The 18,658-nt window shown below is 51.5% G+C and overlaps 1 protein-coding gene and 1 non-coding gene across 5 annotated transcripts in view; one reads left to right on the forward strand and one right to left on the reverse strand.

The window, feature by feature from the left end:
• The window catches only part of RAB11FIP3 (RAB11 family interacting protein 3), a 76,284-nt gene that overhangs the window by 42,827 nt on the left and 14,799 nt on the right, over nucleotides 1-18,658 (forward strand). For 2 of the 4 annotated variants that reach the window (XM_012737811.2, XM_012737813.3), the window contains exons 4-7: nucleotides 5,348-5,559; nucleotides 8,698-8,847; nucleotides 11,300-11,434; nucleotides 15,017-15,052. In XM_012737811.2, coding sequence (XP_012593265.2) covers nucleotides 5,348-5,559; nucleotides 8,698-8,847; nucleotides 11,300-11,434; nucleotides 15,017-15,052 — 533 coding nt within the window. The remainder of the gene's footprint in view (nucleotides 1-5,347; nucleotides 5,560-8,697; nucleotides 8,848-11,299; nucleotides 11,435-15,016; nucleotides 15,053-18,658) is intronic. The other 2 variants (XM_012737812.2, XM_075994906.1) reach the window with 2 other exon arrangements.
• Nucleotides 10,679-10,803, reverse strand: LOC142862512 (small nucleolar RNA SNORA11). The gene has a single exon (XR_012913598.1). It is a non-coding gene; the product is annotated as a small nucleolar RNA SNORA11 (small nucleolar RNA).

Genomic DNA, 18,658 nt, shown 5'->3' on the forward strand with positions numbered 1-18,658 from the left:
CAGGAGGATCGCTTAAGCCCAGGCGTTTGAGGTTGTTGTGAGCTAGGCTGACGCCATGGCACTCTAGCCCGGGCAACAGAGTGAGACTCTGTCTAAAAATAAATAAATAAGACTAGAGAATATATGTGTTCCATCCAGATAGGACGTGTGGAGACTCTCCACTGGGGACCCTCAGAGGTGAGTAAGCCCTTCATTGGTTTTTTGATGAAATGGGTTCTAGTCAGAACCCATTTTTCCCCCCTGAGAGAGAGTTTCGCTCTGTCATCCATGATTGAGTATAGTAGCGTTAGCCTAGCTCACTGCAGCCTTCAACTCTTGGGCTCAAGTGATTCTCCTGCCTCAGCCTCACAAGTAGCTGGGACTACAGGTGTGGGCACAGTGCCCAGCTAGTTTTTTCTATTTTTGGTAGAGACAGGGTCTCACTTTTGCTCAGGCTGGTCTTGAACTCCTGAGCTCAAGTGATCCTCCTCCCTCGGCCTCCTAGAGTGCTGGGATTATAGGCGTGAGCCACCTTGCCCAGCCCAGAACCCATTTTTGTTGGACTGGTGACACTGTAGTGCTCAAGTACCCTGTTGGCCAGGGGTCTTGTGTGCTGCTACTTAGTGATGAGCTACGGCGTCCTGCTGGGGACGTTTTGGTGGGTTTCCCGATGTTTTCCCAGGGGTCTTCCTGGCCTACAGGAGGGATATCTGGGTGAGAAGTGGAAGGGCCGCGCAGGGGATGAGGTCTGCCACTGAGTTTGTGGGCACGGTGATGAGAAGAACGCTCCTGTCTGAGAACTTGGGCAGGGGGATGCGGAGCAGCTTGCAGGGTGGTAGGTGGGCATTTATCAGGATTTCAGGAAGGGCCGTGGGAAGTCACAGAGAGAAAAGGCGCAAACTAAAGGTGAGGTGTGTCCCACAGACTCCTGCTGTGCTTTCTCTCTCCCTCCCTTCTTCTCCCACTACCGGTGATGTCCGGAGAAAAGAGCTGCCTTAGTGAAATGATGGGGAAATATGTCTTTTGTACAAACTGTTATCAGAAAGTCAGAAACAAAAGCCTCTCTGTTGTGAGCCCTGACTAACTATTTGTTAGAACCAGCAAGGACACTTCCTGAACTTTGCCTCCACTCCCTGGCCAGCACCAGCAGGAGGTTTAATAGAGCATATCGGGGAGCAGTTAAACTTTCTCCCGGGCAGTGATGGGCCTTAGGTGGGCACGAAGGCTTTGCAGAAACCCCAGCGTGACCAGCAAGTGGGAAGGAGGTGTTGTTGTTCTTTGAGAAAAGCCAGCGCTCGGCCTGGACAGAGTTACCAGGGGAGACCGTCTCCAGCAGGTAGCACGCACTGGGATCCCACATGCAGGCCACCCAGCCCGGCGTTGAGGGTAAGAACAGAGACGGGCCCGCACTGGGCCCAACGTTCACTGTTTTGTGGAGAAGAAAGGTCAGGGAAGAAGGAGCCCTGACCCAGCTGGGGTTGGCCACACCTGAGTTACTGATGACGGCCCCGAACATGGCTTTGTTCTCTGTTTGGTGGCAACTTAGAGGACTTGTTAACTGATGAATGCGATGTTAATAGGTAGCAAAGGTTTCTAAGATGCACTTTGATTTTCAAGTGAGTTCATCTTGACATTTGTAATTTGTAAAATTTTTAAAAGTTGGCTTCTGGGCAAAGCTATGTCCCGTGTGGCTGGCAAGTATAAACTGGTGGGGCGAGTCTGTGAGCTGCTGTCCAGCTCAGTGGCTGCTTATCCAGTAGCCTGTGAGCAAACACGCACTGTCTTCAGGGGTGATGGTTTGTCCCCACTCCTCTCTTGAAAGGCAGGTGGTTGACCTCACTGCACTGGAAAACCACCCGGCTCACCGACACTTACATAGCCTGGCCTTGGCCAGTAGAAGCCAGGCTGCAGCAGGGGCTGGGCAGTGGGGCAGCTCTCAGCACACCCAGCCTTCCCTGACACCTCGAGTGACTGTCACCACCTGGCCCCAACAGGTGTCTCCAGGTGTTTACTGCAGCAGTGTGGGGAGGGACCTCCACAACCCCATTGGTTGATACTTGGAGCAAACAGGGCGAGTGCAAACACAAAGGCACCGAGGGGTGTGCAGCTGTGTTCGTCTTTGTGTGCTCCACTAATGCAGTGGACTTGAGTCACTCCACACAGCAGGGAGGGCCCTGGCTTACTTGGAAATGAGGCATGAAGGTGGGTGAGCAGCCACCCTCTGTGCCCAGGAGGGACTGTGTGATGGCCGGGCCTGGCGGGTTCCCCAGCCTCTGACTTGTGGGAGTCTGAGTTTATGTGGCATTCTCCTAGTTGTTCCTGTGTCAGGGGAGAGTCATTTTCAACGTGGACCACCCTGTGGCTGCAGCTCCCGGCTCCCGCCCACAGGGCCATCCTCGGCTGCAGACTTCCTTGTCGGGTGCTTGTCCCCTTCCTGAGACATACGTTTCAGAGAAAGGAAGTGTAAGTTTGTTCTGTCAATAGAAAAGAGCCTAAACTCTGTAAAATAGTTTAAAGAGGTTCATTCTGAGCCTAATATGTACAACTATGGCCCACAGCACCATGCCCAAGAAGCCTGGCTTGGGTAACGTTTACACGTTTCAGGGAGACAGGAATTGCACGTAAAGTTGTAGTCCATACGTGGAAGGCATGTGTTGATTTGGCCCTGAAAGGCAGGACATCTTGAAGTGGGAGATTGCAGGTTCTGTGTGGGCTCAAGCAATCCTCCTGCCTCAGCTTCCGGAGTAGCTGGGACTACAGGCATGCGCCACCATGCCTGGCTAATTTTATATAATTATATATATATTAGTTGGCCAATTAATTTCTTTCTATTTATGGTAGAGACGTGGTCTCGCTCTTGCTCAGGCTGGTTTCTCTGCCCGCCTCGGCCTCCCTGAGTGCTGGGATTACAGGCGTGAGCCACCGCACCCGAGCCTTAAAGATTCTTTGATTGGTAATTGGTTAAAGAAATGAAGCTCTGTGTACAGGCTTGGAATGTTTTGAGTTAAGATAAGGATGTCTGTTACTCAGAGACAAGCCACCAGCCCTATAGCCAGACTCAAATGATCTGTTAAGTAAATTGATGACCTTTTTCTTACATGGCCTTGGGCTGGTTAATGGTTTTGTATCTTATTGTTACAAATAATAACTCTGAAAGCGACAGAGCACACCTAGGCATGTCTGACCTCCCTTCTCCTCATGGCCGGTAACTCAGCTTTAAGGGTTTCTGTTTGTTTTGGGGGGGATCTCCTTGGCCAAGAGGAGGTCCATTTGGTTGGCTGGCGGGGGCTTAAGATTTCATTTTAGTGCACAGGTCGCACAAATGTCTGAGCTGCTGGTTGGGGACACAGGGCCTACACTGGCCAGAGAAGAGCGCCAGGCATCTGTCAGAAGTGCCAATTCTTTGGCTGTTTTAAAAGCTGACCTCAAGTCATGTTCTGCTATAGACAGGAAACCGTCTCTGAGGGAGCCGGGAGGAGCAGACCCCTGGTGATGTCTGGGCGGCCCTCGGCCTGCCTGGTGAGGGCTGGGAGGTCTCCGTGGGGTGTCCTCACAGGCCAGGAGCAGTGTTCTTCTGGACATCTTTGGCTATGTGCCAAATAGCTGGATCTGGTCTTTGCTGCTGTTGTTAATAGTCACACTTTCTAGAAGTCTGAGGTCTTCCCGGTGCTCGGTGAGTCTAGCTGGAGACTGAGGCGGCATGGCCCCTGTGCCTGTACACTTTGGGTTTGGGTCCTGCCGTGCTGCACCTTTCCTCCTGCCACCCTGGCCTGCTGTTCCGGCCACACCAGGGTGTGCCAACTGGTTCCCACAGACCCAGCTCAGAGCCAGCCCTGTGCTGGGTGGGGTCCTGGAGAGAGAGCGGCTCAGTGACAATGAATAAAACTGAGCTGATGTCCCCACACACCTGGTCTTGCTCTGTCACCCAGGCTGGAGTGTAGTGGCATGATGACAGCTCACTGCAGCGTCGAAATTCCCGGCTCAAGCGATCCTCCTGCTTCAGCTTCCCAGGCATGAGCCACTGCACCTGGCTGGGCTATTGTCTCTTAAAGTGATTTCCTGGTTTCGGATTTTGAAGTGAATGCCTTTTATGAATTATTTTTCTAGAATTACTTTCTTAAATTCTAGGGAATTCTAGGGTTTTTTCCTTGGAAATATGAGTGACATAATAGAACGCCTTGTATATTTTTTCCTATTTTAGCCTGGCTTTACACGCAGCTGGCAGGGATTTTCCTCCCAGGTGTACACTGTGATCTTTACTTCCATGCTTTGAAAGCACCTGACTGTGTTGTCTCTCTTGATTCCATGAGGTTGCTACCTTGTGAGATCAGTATTTACAGCCCATGTTTGACAAACGAGGCAACAGACTCCACCTAAAGTCACACAGCTGTTAATAAGTGGACCAGGGTGGAACGGGCTTCTCATCAGCCACGCCAGGGTCCTGCCAGCTCAGCCCAGGCCCCTCGAGCCTTCTCAGATGAGGCCGGCAGGTGCTACTCAGGGTGAGGCCCTCTGGCAGCCGGCTGAGCACCAGTCTGAGCACACAGTCCTTGCTGCAGCGGACACCAGACCAGAGTACAAAGGGCATCGCCGTCCTGCTGGAACTGCAACTTTTTGGAGATCTAACATGTTTGCAAATTGTTAACCTCAGAATCTTCTGAGCCTGAAATGTTGGCCAATTTTTCTAACCTGCAATTTCATTTTAATTAAAGCTGAGATTATAAATTGAAAATGTCCTGTTTAACAGTTCTTTTGTTTTTTGTTCATCTGCGCAGTCTACACGTGTATTTTCTGTCTATCATAAGCCGAGCCCTGTGCTAGGTTGCTAAGTCCATGGGAGTGAAAACAAAGATGTGTCTTGGAAGGTCGATGTTTAACCAGTCAGTAAAATTGATTGGTTAAATAATTGATAAATGAGTATTTCGAGATTAGATCTTTAATTTGAATTTCAAAGCAGTATAGCCTGAACACATACAACAGCTGTTGGTTGTGACTCTTTAATTTGAAAAGGCACGTTCTTACACTATTGAATGTTAATTCCTTGGATATAAATAATTCCAGTGTTGGAAGCCACAAATAGTGGTTCTACTGGATTTATCAAATGATGTTGGGATGCTTAGTATCTGTTTTAGGTATATTTTTTTAACCAACTTTAAAAATTACTCCAAGTAATATTTTCTTACTCTTGGACATGTGCCTATTTTTCATTTTTTAAATTTTTGAATTTTTTTTCCTAAGGTAAAGTCTCTGCTCAGAAGTGATGGGGACTTCCTGTGCCGTGAGCCGTCTGTCGGCTGCGTGGCGTGCAGCGGTGTGCAGGGTCCCTGGTTCCCGTCCCCGGCATGACTGTCTGCGTGCTCTCTCCTAGGCCAACGAGGTGACAGACAGCGCATACATGGGCTCCGAGAGCACGTACAGCGAGTGTGAGACCTTCACTGACGAGGACACGAGCACCCTGGTGCACCCCGAGCTGCAGCCCGAGGGGGACGCGGACAGCGCCGGCGGCTCGGCCGTGCCCTCCGAGTGCCTGGACGCCATGGAGGAGCCCGACCATGGCGCTCTGCTGCTGCTCCCAGGCAGGTCTGTACCCATGCCGCTTGCCTGGAGACCACCTCTGGGCAGGTGCGCACTGCGTGGACCTGTCTGGTGGGCGCTTCGGTTCTTGGAGGAGTGGGTGTCAGACTGGTTTAGAGTCCACTGCGTGGCTGCGCAGGGGACAGGATGCAGCGGGGCTGGGGCCCTGCTCACGACCTTCCTTGGAAGAGCCCCCCCTCTGCCCGGAGTAGCCTCTCTGTCCCCCTACTCCCCTGTCAGGAGAGCCCCTCCTGCCACAGCAAGTGACTGTGGTTGTGTTTGTTGCACAACTTCTTGGGCTGTAGAGGTAGAAATTATAGCAGGAAAACTGTAACTCAGTGGCTTGGATTTTTGTCAGCACAGCTCCTGAACCCAGAGCAAGGCGACAGCATGTCCAGTGACGGTCTTCTGGCACAGTCTTAATCCTGTTCATCTTTGTAGCACCCTGAGCCAGACCACATTCCCCTCTGCCTTGTCCCCTCCCTGCCCCCGGGTGTGTTTGGGAGCTAGTTAGGGTTAGAGGGACGGGAAGGGGGGAGCATCCTGGCAGGAAGTAGGATCAGGGAGGTGCCCGGTGGCCCACAGGGACCCAAATAAGAGCTTTTGGATTTACCCTGAACTACTTGGGAAGTCACCATGTTTACCAGGCTTGGAAGTGTGTTTTGTTTTGTTTTGCTTATTTCATTTCATTTAATTTCATTTTGGTTTACCCTCACAGTTTTTGGCTTTTTACTCTTCGATAACTGTAATATGTACAGGTGGGTGCGCATGCCGTAAGTGCACAGCCATCTGGTTTTTCAGACTGACCACTGCCGTTCTCAGGCCAAGAGAAAAACACGCGGGCACCAGAGTGGCCTCCTCCCTCCTCCCAGGCAGCCACGTGCTGACAGCTCTCTCTCCCTGGCTCTATATCTTCCGTGGATGGAGCACACAGTGTGTCCTTTCTGTTCCGACAGCTCTCTCTCCCTGGCTCTGTGTCTTCTGTGGATGGAGCACACAGTGTGTCCTTTCTGTTCCGACAGCTCTCTCTCCCTGGCTCTGTGTCTTCTGTGGAATGTGTCTTTTTAGATTCTCTCACTTAATATTGAGGCTATAAGATTCTTCCCTGTTGCACATAGTTGTAAATCATTCACTGCTTATTATTATTGGAGGATTCCACTGTATCAGTATGTCAAAACTTTAAAATTTATTCTCTTGTTGATGTGCACTTGGGTAGTTATTGTTTTTGGTTTTGAGCATAAAGCTGCTACAGACATTATGTGAGAAATATTTTTTATTTTCTCACTAGTTTTTAAGAAGCGTAAATGTTTTAGGGGGTGAATAATTTGAGAAGCTTATTAGTGGCCAGGACTTGATCATCAGTGGGTGTCACCCCATTTCTGTGGATGTGGTGTGGGAAGTGTGTCCGTGTGCAGAACGTCAGGTTTGTGGAGCGCAGCTGTGCAGTCCGGACCTCGGTCTCCAGACATGCGGCCCTCGTCAGTTCCATCAGACTTAGGAAAAACTGCCCTGGGGAGAGGCGGGAGGGCGCTGAGTCCCTCATCATCTCTGAGGGGGACCAGGTCTGGTCCCAGCATGACCCCACTGTGGGGGAGCAGGGGGCCCCTGGCCTGCTGGAGCCACGTGTGTTTTCCTCTCAGGGATTCTCTTCCCTTCTGAGGGCAGTTTTCTCTCCCAGGGCCTGGGCGTGTTGACAAAATAAATACCTAACCCTGAGAAACAGGACTTCGTATAGAAAAACCAAAACCAGCCTGATTTAATGTGGTGACTGTCGGGAGGAATTAATTCTTCCTGTCCCTGTGTGAGGGATGGGGCTGATTGCAGATAGCTGACAGCCAACTTGTTTCAGCTTATTTAGGTAGAGTTTGAGAATATACCAAGTTAATAGCACACAGTGCTGATGTTTTTACTGTAAGCACCTGTGTTTAAGATGTCTCGATTCATCCTAAGTTGCCTCAGACTGTCAGTGATGTGCATATTTTGTGGGTGTGAAAGTGTAACTTCTCAGCCGTGGCCTTCCCGACTGCCGACCCCCCTAGGCGAGGGCAGTCACCTCATTCTGCGAGGCCTCTCTCCTGCCCAGAGGAGCAGGTTCTCACCAGGACCAGTGCAGAGGCTCTCTGAGGGCACAGCTGCTGCCCGTGGCCCCTGGGAGTCCCAGAGCTGGCCAGGCCTGGCTCAGTGCCCAGGCCCCCAGGTGTGGAGGAGTCGCCCTCCTGTCAAAAGGAGAATGGGTGCTTGGAAACCCCTTCCCTTTCCTACTTGGGATCTGCTATTCCAGATGTTACGTTAACACAGACGTTGGAACTCCAGGTCAGGGTTGTGCGAGGACAGCAGCTCCCTACAGAAGAGGATGGGCTGGGCCCTAGAGTCGGTCTGTGTCCACACGTGTGCTGTCCGAAGTGAGCCCTGGAAGGAAGGCCCATGCAGACTGAGACATGCAGATGTACGGTACACACTTGCTGCAAAATCACAGATGTAAAAAGTCTCACGTTTTTGAAATGATATTTTGAGTATATTGGGCTAAGCAAAATACTTTGCTAAAATCAATTTCATGGCTGGTGTGTTGGCTCACCGCGGTCCCAGCTACTATGGAGGCTGAGGGCTTAAGCCCAGAAGTTCAAGACCAGCTGGGCAAGAAGCGAGACAGTCTCTTAAAAAAAAATCAATTTCACCTTTTTTTTTTTTTTTTTTTTTTGAGACAGAGTCTCACTCTGTTGCCCAGGCTAGAGTGAGTGCTGTGGCATCAGCCTAGCTCACAGCAACCTCAATCTCCTGGGCTCAAGCGATCCTGCTGCCTCAGCCTCCTGAGTAGCCGGAACTACAGGCACACCTACCATACCCGGCTAAATTTTTTTGTATATATATATTTTTTAGTTGGTCAATTAATTTCTTTCTATTTTTAGTAGAGACGGGGTCTCGCTCAGGCTGGTTTCAAACTCCTGACCTCAAGCAATCCGCCTGCCTCGGCCTCCCAGAGTGCTAGGATTACAGGTGTGAGCCACCACACCTGGCCTATTTTTTTTTTTTTTAATGTGGCTCCTATGACATATGAACTCACATGTGTGGCTTGTGGCACATTCCTGCTGGGAAGCACCGTCCACACCTTAAGCCACAGTGTGTCATTTCTGTTTTCCTTGGCAGGTCCCACCCACGTGGCCAGTCTATTGTCACAGTCATTGGTGGGGAGGAGCATTTTGAGGACTACGGTGAGGGCAGTGAGGCGGAGCTGTCTCTGGAGACGCCATGCAGTGGGCAGCTCGGCTGTGGCGACCCTGCCTTCCTCACCCCCAGGTAAGGCGGCCACTCTCGGCATCCTCCTTTCTCGCCTGCCCACGTTAAGTCACGAGGAAGCTTCCTTTGGCTCATAAACTTTTAAGAGAGGGCTTGCTTTATTTGATGTAGTGTAATTAAATACACCACACTGAAAAATTTTAAATGTAGACCTGGATGAAAATTGGTTGAAGTTCCTCTCATCTAGTTATAGTCCCAGATCACTCCAAGTTTCTGCGCCCAGCTGGGCCCTGTGATACACGGCCCTGTGGGGACGGAGCTTTCGGGTCCCTGGCTGTCGTTATGAGTCACGCTGTGGGCCGTGGCAGACTTCTGAGCGAGGCTTTGGGTCTCAAGTGAGTCTTTGGATGCGTTTCCTTGTAATCACCTGACGTCCCCAAACTGTCCACCACCGGTCCTGGCTCTGAGTGAACTGCTGTGTGACGTCTAAAGAGGAGACTTGCTCTTGGGGAGCTGGTGCCTTCCCAGTGGCACGTCCTCTTAGGCTGTGTGTGTGTGTAAGTCACTGGAGAGTTCAGAGTCTGCCTGGCTCGTATCCAAACGAGGGATCTGAGCACGCGTGTCTGTGGGCCTGGGCAGCCCCTCAGGGCACTCCTGCGTCTTCTGTGAGACCCACACCTGGAGGAGGGGCCTGTCCACCTTAGTCACAAAGGGGGAGCCCTTTGCTACGGGTTCTTGGAATTCTCCATCTCTGCCAACAAAAGAGGCTGAATATCTTTAAACCAGCAACCCCAAGATTCTTCCTTCACCCACCAGTTGGGAGGCCCAGCAGACTTGGTGTAGGGCAGTAGCCAGAGGGGCCGTCCCCTGAGCCAAGCCAGCCTGGCGGGTCCCCTTTTCCTCCCTGCTCCATGCACCCACCCCAAAGCTGCCTGTCCCCTGCGCAGGCAGACGGGAGCCGGTGTGCTGGTTCCTGGCAAGTGTCTGCAGGAGCTAGTGCGCAGGGCAGGGCAGGCGGTTCTGTGGAGTCAGTGCCTTGTTCTGCAGCTTTCCTCTCCAGACCGTGTGTTTGGGGTGATGTCCACAGAAAGACCGAGGACTTGGGTTTCTCAAACTTGGTTTCTGTCCCGTCTTGGTGATCTCTTCCAATTTGTTCAGTATGTCCCTGTCTCTGTCCAGTGTTCTCATTTTGTTCTTTCTAAAGTGTAACTCTATGGTATATTTTATGTTTCACTTTTTTTTTTTTTTTTGAGACAGAGTCTCGCTTTTGTTGTCCAGGCTACAGTGAGTGCCGTGGCGTCAGCCTAGCTCACAGCAACCTCAAACTCCTGGGCTCGAGCGATCCTTCTGCCTCAGCCTCCCGAGTAGCTGGGACTACAGGCATGCGCCACCATGCCCAGCTAATTTTTTTTTTATATATATACATCAGTTGGCCAATTAATTTCATTCTATTTATAGTAGAGACGGGGTCTCGCTCTTGCTCAGGCTGGTTTTGAACTCCTGACCTTGAGCAATCCGCCCGCCTCGGCCTCCCAGAGAGCTAGGATTACAGGCATGAGCCACTGCACCCGGCCTATGTTTCACTTTTAACTGCTGCCATTGGCTGCTCTTTTCCAGTGGCAGAATGTCACAGCTGCCAGCACACTGGAGCCCTCAGGAGTTGAGTTGGGGACCCAGGAGGTTATAGAGTCACCAGAAATTAAAATTCTGAACTTTCAGTTCAGGTCTTAAAAATCACAAAATTATGGTTTTTTGTTTTTTTTGGGTTGCTTTTTAATTTTCTAATACTTTATTAGGCAATTTTTTAAACATACAGTATAGTTGAAAGAATTATACAGTGATCATCCATGCACCAACCACCTAGGTTCTATAACTTTTTTTCTTCTTCTTCACATGTAGGGCATTTGTTCATAGGGAGGCCACAAGCTTTGCGTCCCTCATCACAGCGACCCGAGGTTCCTGTTGGGGGTGTTGTAAACAGAAGAGCCATATAAAACTATTGTTGATTCACCGTCCATGCACAGTTTTTGATACTGGTGGCTTTTAGAGCAGTTATTAACACAGCGCAGTAACTAAAACTCCACCCAGAGACGACTTTGCTGTCACGTTGAGGCATTGATGTGTTTTTGGCCAAGGAGAAAGTAGGGAGCTCAGTCTCTTACCTTAGAGAAGAGCCTTTTGTTATACAATGAGGCTCTCGGCCACACCTCTTTTCTTCTGTGCACCTGACCAGGAAGGAGCGCCTGTGTGCAGGACCCTCCTGCTGGCGGGTGTATGCCACAGGCCCCCAGAGGTCACTGGAGGGGTATGGGCTCACCGCAGTCAGAAGTAAGAGCCAGAATGTCCCACAGCGCATTCTCTTCTGATGTGTTTTTGTTCAGCCCCCGTCCTGTCCCATCTTGTCCTGCCCTATCCTGTCCTGTCCTGTCCTGTCCTGGTCACCCTTCAAGAGGAGTCGCAGGTAACCTGCCGGGCCCTCGCTCTCCTCAACTGACGCCTCTCATCTCTCTAGCGCCGACCCGCTGGCTGCAAAGCTGCACAGCATCCTCATTGATGAGGCTTTTGAGTTTTACTGTAGCCAGTGCCACAAACAAATCAACCGCCTTGAGGATCTTTCTGCGCGCCTGAATGATCTTGAAATGAATAGGTAACTGACTAGTGCCTGGCTCACTCTTTGTGCCCGGGGGGAGGGAGACTCGCCTTGCTCACAGCCCCCCACTGGCCTGGCCTGGGGCAGCACTCCTGCGAGCCGGCCCCAGCTCCTGACTGAGGGGAGTGCTGAGACGGCAGGACTCTCCCTGTGGCCCTGCCCGCCCTGCATGCCTGAGCCCTGCCTGGCGCTCCGCCCTCCACTCCTGTGTGCATGCAGTGGTCTAACCGGGGCGGAAATGATCTTTAGATGCCGTGCTGGCCATCGGGTGCAAGAGGATACTTTCTGCATGTTACTAAAAGATTTCTTTAATGGACCTATATGAGACAGAATTGGGAAATTTAAAGATTTGGTCTTTAAAAACTGATTTGTGGGAGCTCTGACTTGGGTGGGGCAAGGGCAGTATGTGTAACCTAAACATTTGTACCCCCATAATATGCTGAAATTAAAAAGAAAAGAAAAAAGAAAATTCATAATTTTTGCTTGTGAAAAACACTGTTAAGAAAACAAAAAGAAGTCACATGTTAAGCAAAAATAAAATCTTTGCAAAGCAAAATAAATAAAAACTGATTTGTAAACACTTTCAGGAACATTCGTTTAAATCAGAGTTGGGTATATTCAAGGTGAGCCCCTCCTGGAACTCATTTTTGTTAGGCTGCCTTAGACTCAGTTACCAGAGGAAACCCCTTTGGTTACTGAGTTACCCAAAATGCTATTATATGAGGTAGCCTTGCTACCCTGTTTTTAAAAATGGGTGCTTGGGATCCCAGCGTGTGCCTGCTGCTTCCCGCCCCAGCAGTCCCCATTCTGTCTCTGTTCCTCACCCCCAGGGTGGTCGGTGCTCAAGCCCTCAGTTCCTGTCTCCATCTCTGGACCCCGTCCAGCCTGGGTCAGGCCCGTGCTGGGCAGACGTGCTGCGGGCTACAGGGCAGCTTCCTGCAAGAAGGGGCCTTGGCCTGTTGGGAGGGAGGGTGAACTGTCCTGATGGTCTCAGCATATTTGGAGGTCTTTCTGGGAGCTGCTTACCTGTCCCAGGGAGCCTGCCTCCACATCTGCCCCGCATCCTGGGGCTTCAGGAAGGCTGGCTCCTTCTGTTCAGCGATCCTCACTGCTGACAGCCTCGTTGGACCTGCTGTCCTGCTTCTAGTTCCAGTGCCAGCACATTTAATGTTATGTCCCGCACAACACTGCAAAACGCAAGGCCTCCAGATACCCAGTTAGGTGCAGAGGATGGGTAGGGGCCTCGCATTTGCACCAGGGCATCTTGGCAGGGTTGGCAAGAAACCAGAAGTGCTTTTTGAGGGGTCTTCCTGGAGACGTGAGGCAGTCTGGCATCTGGCAGTCCAAAAGGTCTGCTGCCATCTATTTTAGGGGAAACTGGTTTTTTACTTCTTGTGTATGTTCAGCATGGTGTTCAGTGCTTGGGGAAGGCAGCTCCAGCTAGTTGGTTAGGAGCTGTTTGTTTTCTCCACGCAGACTTGCTCTCAGCCAAGTGGGCTTGAGTAGAGGTCTGTCATCTCTGTGTTTTAGGGTAAGCACAGAGACACGTGTCTCATCGCTCATTCTCTGAAGATTTTTGGCAGAGAAGTAATCCTCTCCCACATTGAGAACCTGCCCCAGGATGGCCATGGTTGCCTCTGCTGGGCTTTGTGGGCAGAGAGGGGACTAGGATGTGGCTGAGCACGTCCAGGGGCCCTGTGTGCAGCCTCAGGCCTGTCTTTCCCTAATAAAGATGCCACGAGGGTGGGTCAGTGTGCTGTTAAATACAGTGTAATCACAGGTGCAGCTCTCAGAAAATGTCTCCCTAAACATTCAGTTAAGGAGATTTAAATCTTGCCTCCTGGTTTCCATGGAATTGCCAAAAAAAACTTGGTCATGCTTGGTGGATGGTAGAAGGTGACTTAGCCCTCCAGACCATGCGGAGAAGCTGTGATGTCAGACATGACATCTGCTTGGTGGGTCGCAGAGCACACCGACAGCGGTCGAGTTTCCAGACACCTGGGTCCTGTGTCAGAGCAAACGTTATGCAGAGACTGAGACGTCTGCTTTGCCCAGAGTCTGTGTCCAGTACAAACCCAGCTGCTAGACTGCCGTGTGGTCCCTGAGAGGCCAGTAGGTGGACAGAGTAGCCAATCTGTCCTGTCCTATGAGTGTTAGGGAGTGTCAGTGATATTAGGATAAAATTAGGATTGTATTAAAACATACATTTTTAGTCAGGGGCCAGTCAGAAGAGGAGCCACGCCGTACTTTGAACCAGAGTTTAAGGTAAAGAATCACAGGCCTGGACTGACGAGGGTCAGCTGGATGAGCGAAGAGACTCTGAAGAGTACACAGTGGCAGCCCCCACCCCATGGTCTGTGGGGAGCACCCCAGAGAGAGCCACTCCCCATCCAGCTTGCCGTGGACCTGCGGGGGACCGCCAGCTGTGGCCCCCTGGGTGGCAGAGGCATCGTAGTGGTGCTGTGTGTCAAGACTGGGCTCGCTTTCCAGAGCTCACTGGAACACGGCCCTCTGGCACTGCACCACAGGACTTCCCGGGAGCTGGCGACAGGGAAGCCACGGGGAGGCTGCACGTGCCGCAGGATCCTGCCAAGGGGCCCCCTGGGACCAGGAATATACCTTCTTCCTGGCAGGTCCCCGTCTGGCACCTTCCATCGAGGAAATGCATGCACAGGGCCCTGCTCCACTCCCACAGAACTAGTCAAAAGGAATAACCTGGAGCTGAGAGGCAGCACATTGACGACTGGCACAGCGTGTGCTTCTCCCCAGATAGGGTTTCTGCCCCGTCCTGAAAGAAAATCATGGGTGTGTCCGTGTTAAGTAAGTGAAAGAGGGAGCTGGCCTGTCTGGCTCCTGTGAGTTCAAGAGCAGCGATGATTGTCATGCTCGGGGAGGTGCATGCGTCTTCTTGCAGGTTGAGGCTAATAGTTTAGCAGTTAAATTGGAAAATATAAAACTCCGGAATTTGGAAATGGGAGATAAGGTAAGTTTGGCCCTTTTTGCTGTAGTGGGTGGCTGAGTCAGACAGTGTGTAACTAGCCACATTTACGGCCCTGAAATGGCAACAGGAATGGTCTCCCAAGTCAGTGCCGCGGCAGATGTTTGGAGCGTGAAGTGTCAGTGCCTGAGTTGGAACCAACGACAAACGTTCCTGCTACAGATGAGCCCGTGTCCTGTTTTGCTCGGGGCGTCTATTGGCCACGTGTTTGGGGGGTAACATGGCTTCAGAAGCATCTTGGGACATAGCGTCGGCCGACGGCTCAGACCTGCTGCAGTTACCTGGCGGGTCTAGGCCCGACCTCTGCATTGAGGTCTGGTATGGCCTCCTCTAGAAATTTCTTATGGGGGTGGAGTGATGAGACTTCACAGAGGCCTTGACAGAGCCCCTGATGCTGTGCGCTGACCTTGCCCGTTCTGCCGCATGGCTTTCTGTGCATGGAGCCTGCTGGGGAGGGAGCCACACAGCCAAGCATGGAAAAGCCGCCCCATCCCGTATCTCTTCAGCCCAAGTTTCCTGTCTCCTCCTGTTCCTCTCTGTTCTCTGACACGATTTTCCTGTTTATTTTGTTTTTTGCACAGTCCAGCAAAGCGGCTTTCCAGCAAGAAGGTGGCAAGGTAGGCAGATCCTTGATTACTTACTGAACAGTGTTCTTCTGAAATGCATGACTCACCATAGTTTTAAAAGAATCATTTTAGAAAGTATCCCTTTCCAAGGCATTTTAAAAAAACTTTTAAAAGATTTTTTTCATGGTTTGGGACTGAGTATTTTGAGGGAATAGATTGTAAAAAGAATTTCCGGGGCTGTGGATTTGGACCTGGACCTGGGACCAGAAAGTGTGTGTTGGAAGCTTCTGGCTTTTGTCCTGTTTTGTTTGTGCACTGTTTTGTCCTGTCCACTGCACGGTCTGGACAGGGCCACCCACCCCCAATGTCTGCTGTAGGTTAGCTCGAGGTGAGGCCCAGCAAGGGGTCTGGGGTCTGGAGCCTTCCACCAAGCCAGCGACCTCCCAGTCCTCTGCACTTCCCAAGGTGAATCGAAGTCAAGGGCTGGGCCAAACTCCGACTCCTAAGGACGTCCCCATCTGCATTCCTGGGCTCTCAGCAGGCTTCCTGCCAAGGAAGGTGGCCAAGTGCACCTTTCCCTCCCCACCTGCCGGCTGTCACTCAGATCAGCATCCAGGGCTCGCCAGGGGCCTGTGCGTTTCAGGGAACTGTGTCGCGCCTACTGCACCCCCTTCCTGGGACGAGTCATGCTGCTACCAGTGGCGATGGCTACCATGTCTTCACTTGCTTCATCTCGAGTCACTGTCCTGGCTTCCCTGCAGAAGGGCACGAGATTCCTCTCTGGCTTGTTCTGGGACATTCCTTTGCACAGGGTGCTGTTCAGGCTTCACGGCTGTGGTCCTGGCCATGTCTCCCTCACACCCCCTGAGCGGCTTTGTTTCCAAGTTGAATCCTCTCGCTCCCTGATCCCTGTCTGCCTTCGTGGGTTTTTCCCTCCTTTTTTGTCTAGCACGTCCTCCTGCGCTTCTTGAGAAAAGAGCTACCCCAGGGAATACCTTTTTTGAAACTTTGGTAGTTACTTTACTTTTATATTTTGGATTGGTGTGGAATTCTAGATCGTAAATAATTTTCCTTTAGACTTTTTGAAGGCGTTGTTCATTACCTCCTAGCACGAGAGTTGCTACCAAGAGGTTTAATGCCTTCTGATTTGTTTTCTTTGTGACTATTTTTCCCTCCCTGGATGGCTTTCTTTTTTATTTTTTTAAGAGTCGGGTCACTGTGTGGCTGGGCTGGAGTGTGGTGGCTGTTCGTGGGTACGATTGTGAGGCATCATAGCCCTGAACTTTCTGGGCTCGAGTGATCCTCCCGCCTCAGCCTCTCAGTAGCCAGGACTGCAGGCATGTGCCGCCACACTCAGCTTGCTGGAACCTCTTAAAATGATTTCTTTGTCCTTAAAGTTCAGAAATTTTATGATGCATCTTGTTTCAAGTCCTTATTTTTCATTAATTTTGCTGGGCAAAATGAAGATTGTGTCTTTTCCATCTGGAAGCTGGTGTCCCATAATTCTGGAATTTTTCTTGCCCTGTGTCTTTGACAGTTCGTGCTTCTTCTTCCACTTTCTAGAGCTCCTCATGTGGCTGGTGCCAGGGGCGCCGGTGGACCCTCTTGCTACTTTCTTCACTTTCTGGGTCAGGGTCCCAGCTCTCCTTTTGCACCTCCCCATACATTTTTTTAGAAATTATTTTCTTTTCTGGGCATGGTGGCTCATGCTGTAATCCTAGCACTTTGGGAGCCAAGGTGGGAGCCGATTGCTGGAGGCCTGGAGTTCAAGATGAGCCTGGCAAAAATTTAAAAAAAAAAAAAAATTAAAAAATTAGACAGGTGTGGTGGCACACGCCTGTAGTCCCAACTACTCTGGAGGCTGAGGTGGGAGGATTGCTTGAGCTCAGGAGTTTGAGTTTGCAGTGAGCTGTGATGACACCATTATACTCAAGCTCAGGCAACAGAGACCCTATCTCAAAAAAAAAACCAAAAATCACTGAATTTTCTTTTTCACGGCAGCCTACCACTAAAGCCCTGTATGTGTTTGAAGCCTTCTCCTGTCTCTGTCCCTGGAGTTCTCTGCTGGGCCCTGTGCTTTCCGTCAGAGGTTTCCCCTTGGGCATCTGAGGGTGCTGTCATGTTGGAGTGAGTGCCCACGCCCAGCGGGTGGCCCTTGTTGGCGTGTGGTTGACAGGCCCAGGTCTCTTCTCCAGGCAGAGTGCCGCCTGGCAGCTGGCACTCCTGTGCTGCGGCCTGCCCATCGTTAGGTCCCCAAGCTGTGGTTTCCTTTCTTGTTTGTGGCCAGTGTGTCGCCCCCCCCCCAATCTCCCAGTGTGGTGCTGACTGTCCCTTGCACAGCCTCTGTCCACCCTTGTCTTGGCTTCTGTGCACTCAGGTTCGAGTTCTCCTGGGCTCTCTGGAGGGCTCTGGCTCTCTGGTCCACATGTCCCTTGTCCTCTGCTGCCCAGCGTCCGCTGCCATCTCCTCTTCTGCTCTGTGACCTTGTGGATGGAAGCCCTGTTTTCTGTTTCCCATCCCCTCGAGGGCTCAGGCTCTAGAGGAAGCAGAGGTGACTGTCATCGCACCACCTCTTCTGGTGGTTTTCTTGCTCACCCCTTTCAGCATAGCATCGAGCTCGTAGGAGTAAGGTAAGAATTCCCAGGACACTGCAGGTGCAGTTTCAGCATCACCTTCCTTCTCACTCCCGTCATGTCTTTTACCCCAAACAGGCGACGGTTGGTGAAAACCTGGCTGAGTCATCGCCTTGTGGCTCCCACGCCTGGGGCGTGGACAGACCCTGGGGCTTGCTGTTGGGGCTTCATGTCTACTTGTCCCTTTGAAACACCCTCTAGAATTAAATTTTAATCTGCTGCCATTTTGCCCTAAATCTGCCACCAGAATTCTAAGGAAACACGAAATAACTGTCATAATTCACTTTTCATAGTTTCCAGCCCTTCGCATGTGCATTGTTGCTGGGACGGTGGGTTTTGCAGTCACCAGTTGTAGCTTCTGTGACCTGACTACATCCCCAACCTCTCTGAGCCTTGTTTCTCCCTGTGAGATGGAGTGGCTCTCAGGTCCGCTGAGTGTGCAGGGAGCCCATGGCTCCTCGCGGAGCTGGCCCCAGCCAGGACAGGAAGAAGCACTAGGAGGCCCCCCCAGCCCTGTCCCTGGGGTGGAAGGCAGGTCTCAGGGGTCCTAGTGCCTTGTTCACCTGCCAGACTTCACCTGCCTCCCTTTGGGTGCATTAGGCATTTCCACAGCTCCCTCTCCTTGGGGGAGTATCTCCCAAGTGGGGGTGGATGGCTTAAGAATTCTCCCTTTCTGGTAGGTTTATATAAAATCCCCCAGCTCACCATTCCAAGGACCTTCAGTCTTATCCTTGGTGGCCACGTGCTAAGGCCGCATGCTGGGTGCCTAGGGATGGTCACGCCTCCCATCCCTGGTCAGCCCTTGGACGCACCTGAGCCTCTAGTAAGGTTCAGAAGCGGTGACAGGCCCCAGGCCATGGCCCCTCCTCAGGGTGGCCTCTGGGGTCTGTGGTCGGCAGCTTCCTGCCCTGGGGGTGACATCATGTTCGGAGTCAAGACCACAGGTGTTTAAGAGCAGCAATGGCCCAGGGCGCAGTGGCTCATGTCTGCAATCCTAGCACTCTGGGAGGCCGAGGCAGGAAAA

This window comes from Microcebus murinus, chromosome 19, assembly GCF_040939455.1.
Source record: "Microcebus murinus isolate Inina chromosome 19, M.murinus_Inina_mat1.0, whole genome shotgun sequence".
Classification (NCBI taxonomy): Eukaryota; Metazoa; Chordata; class Mammalia; order Primates; family Cheirogaleidae; genus Microcebus; species Microcebus murinus.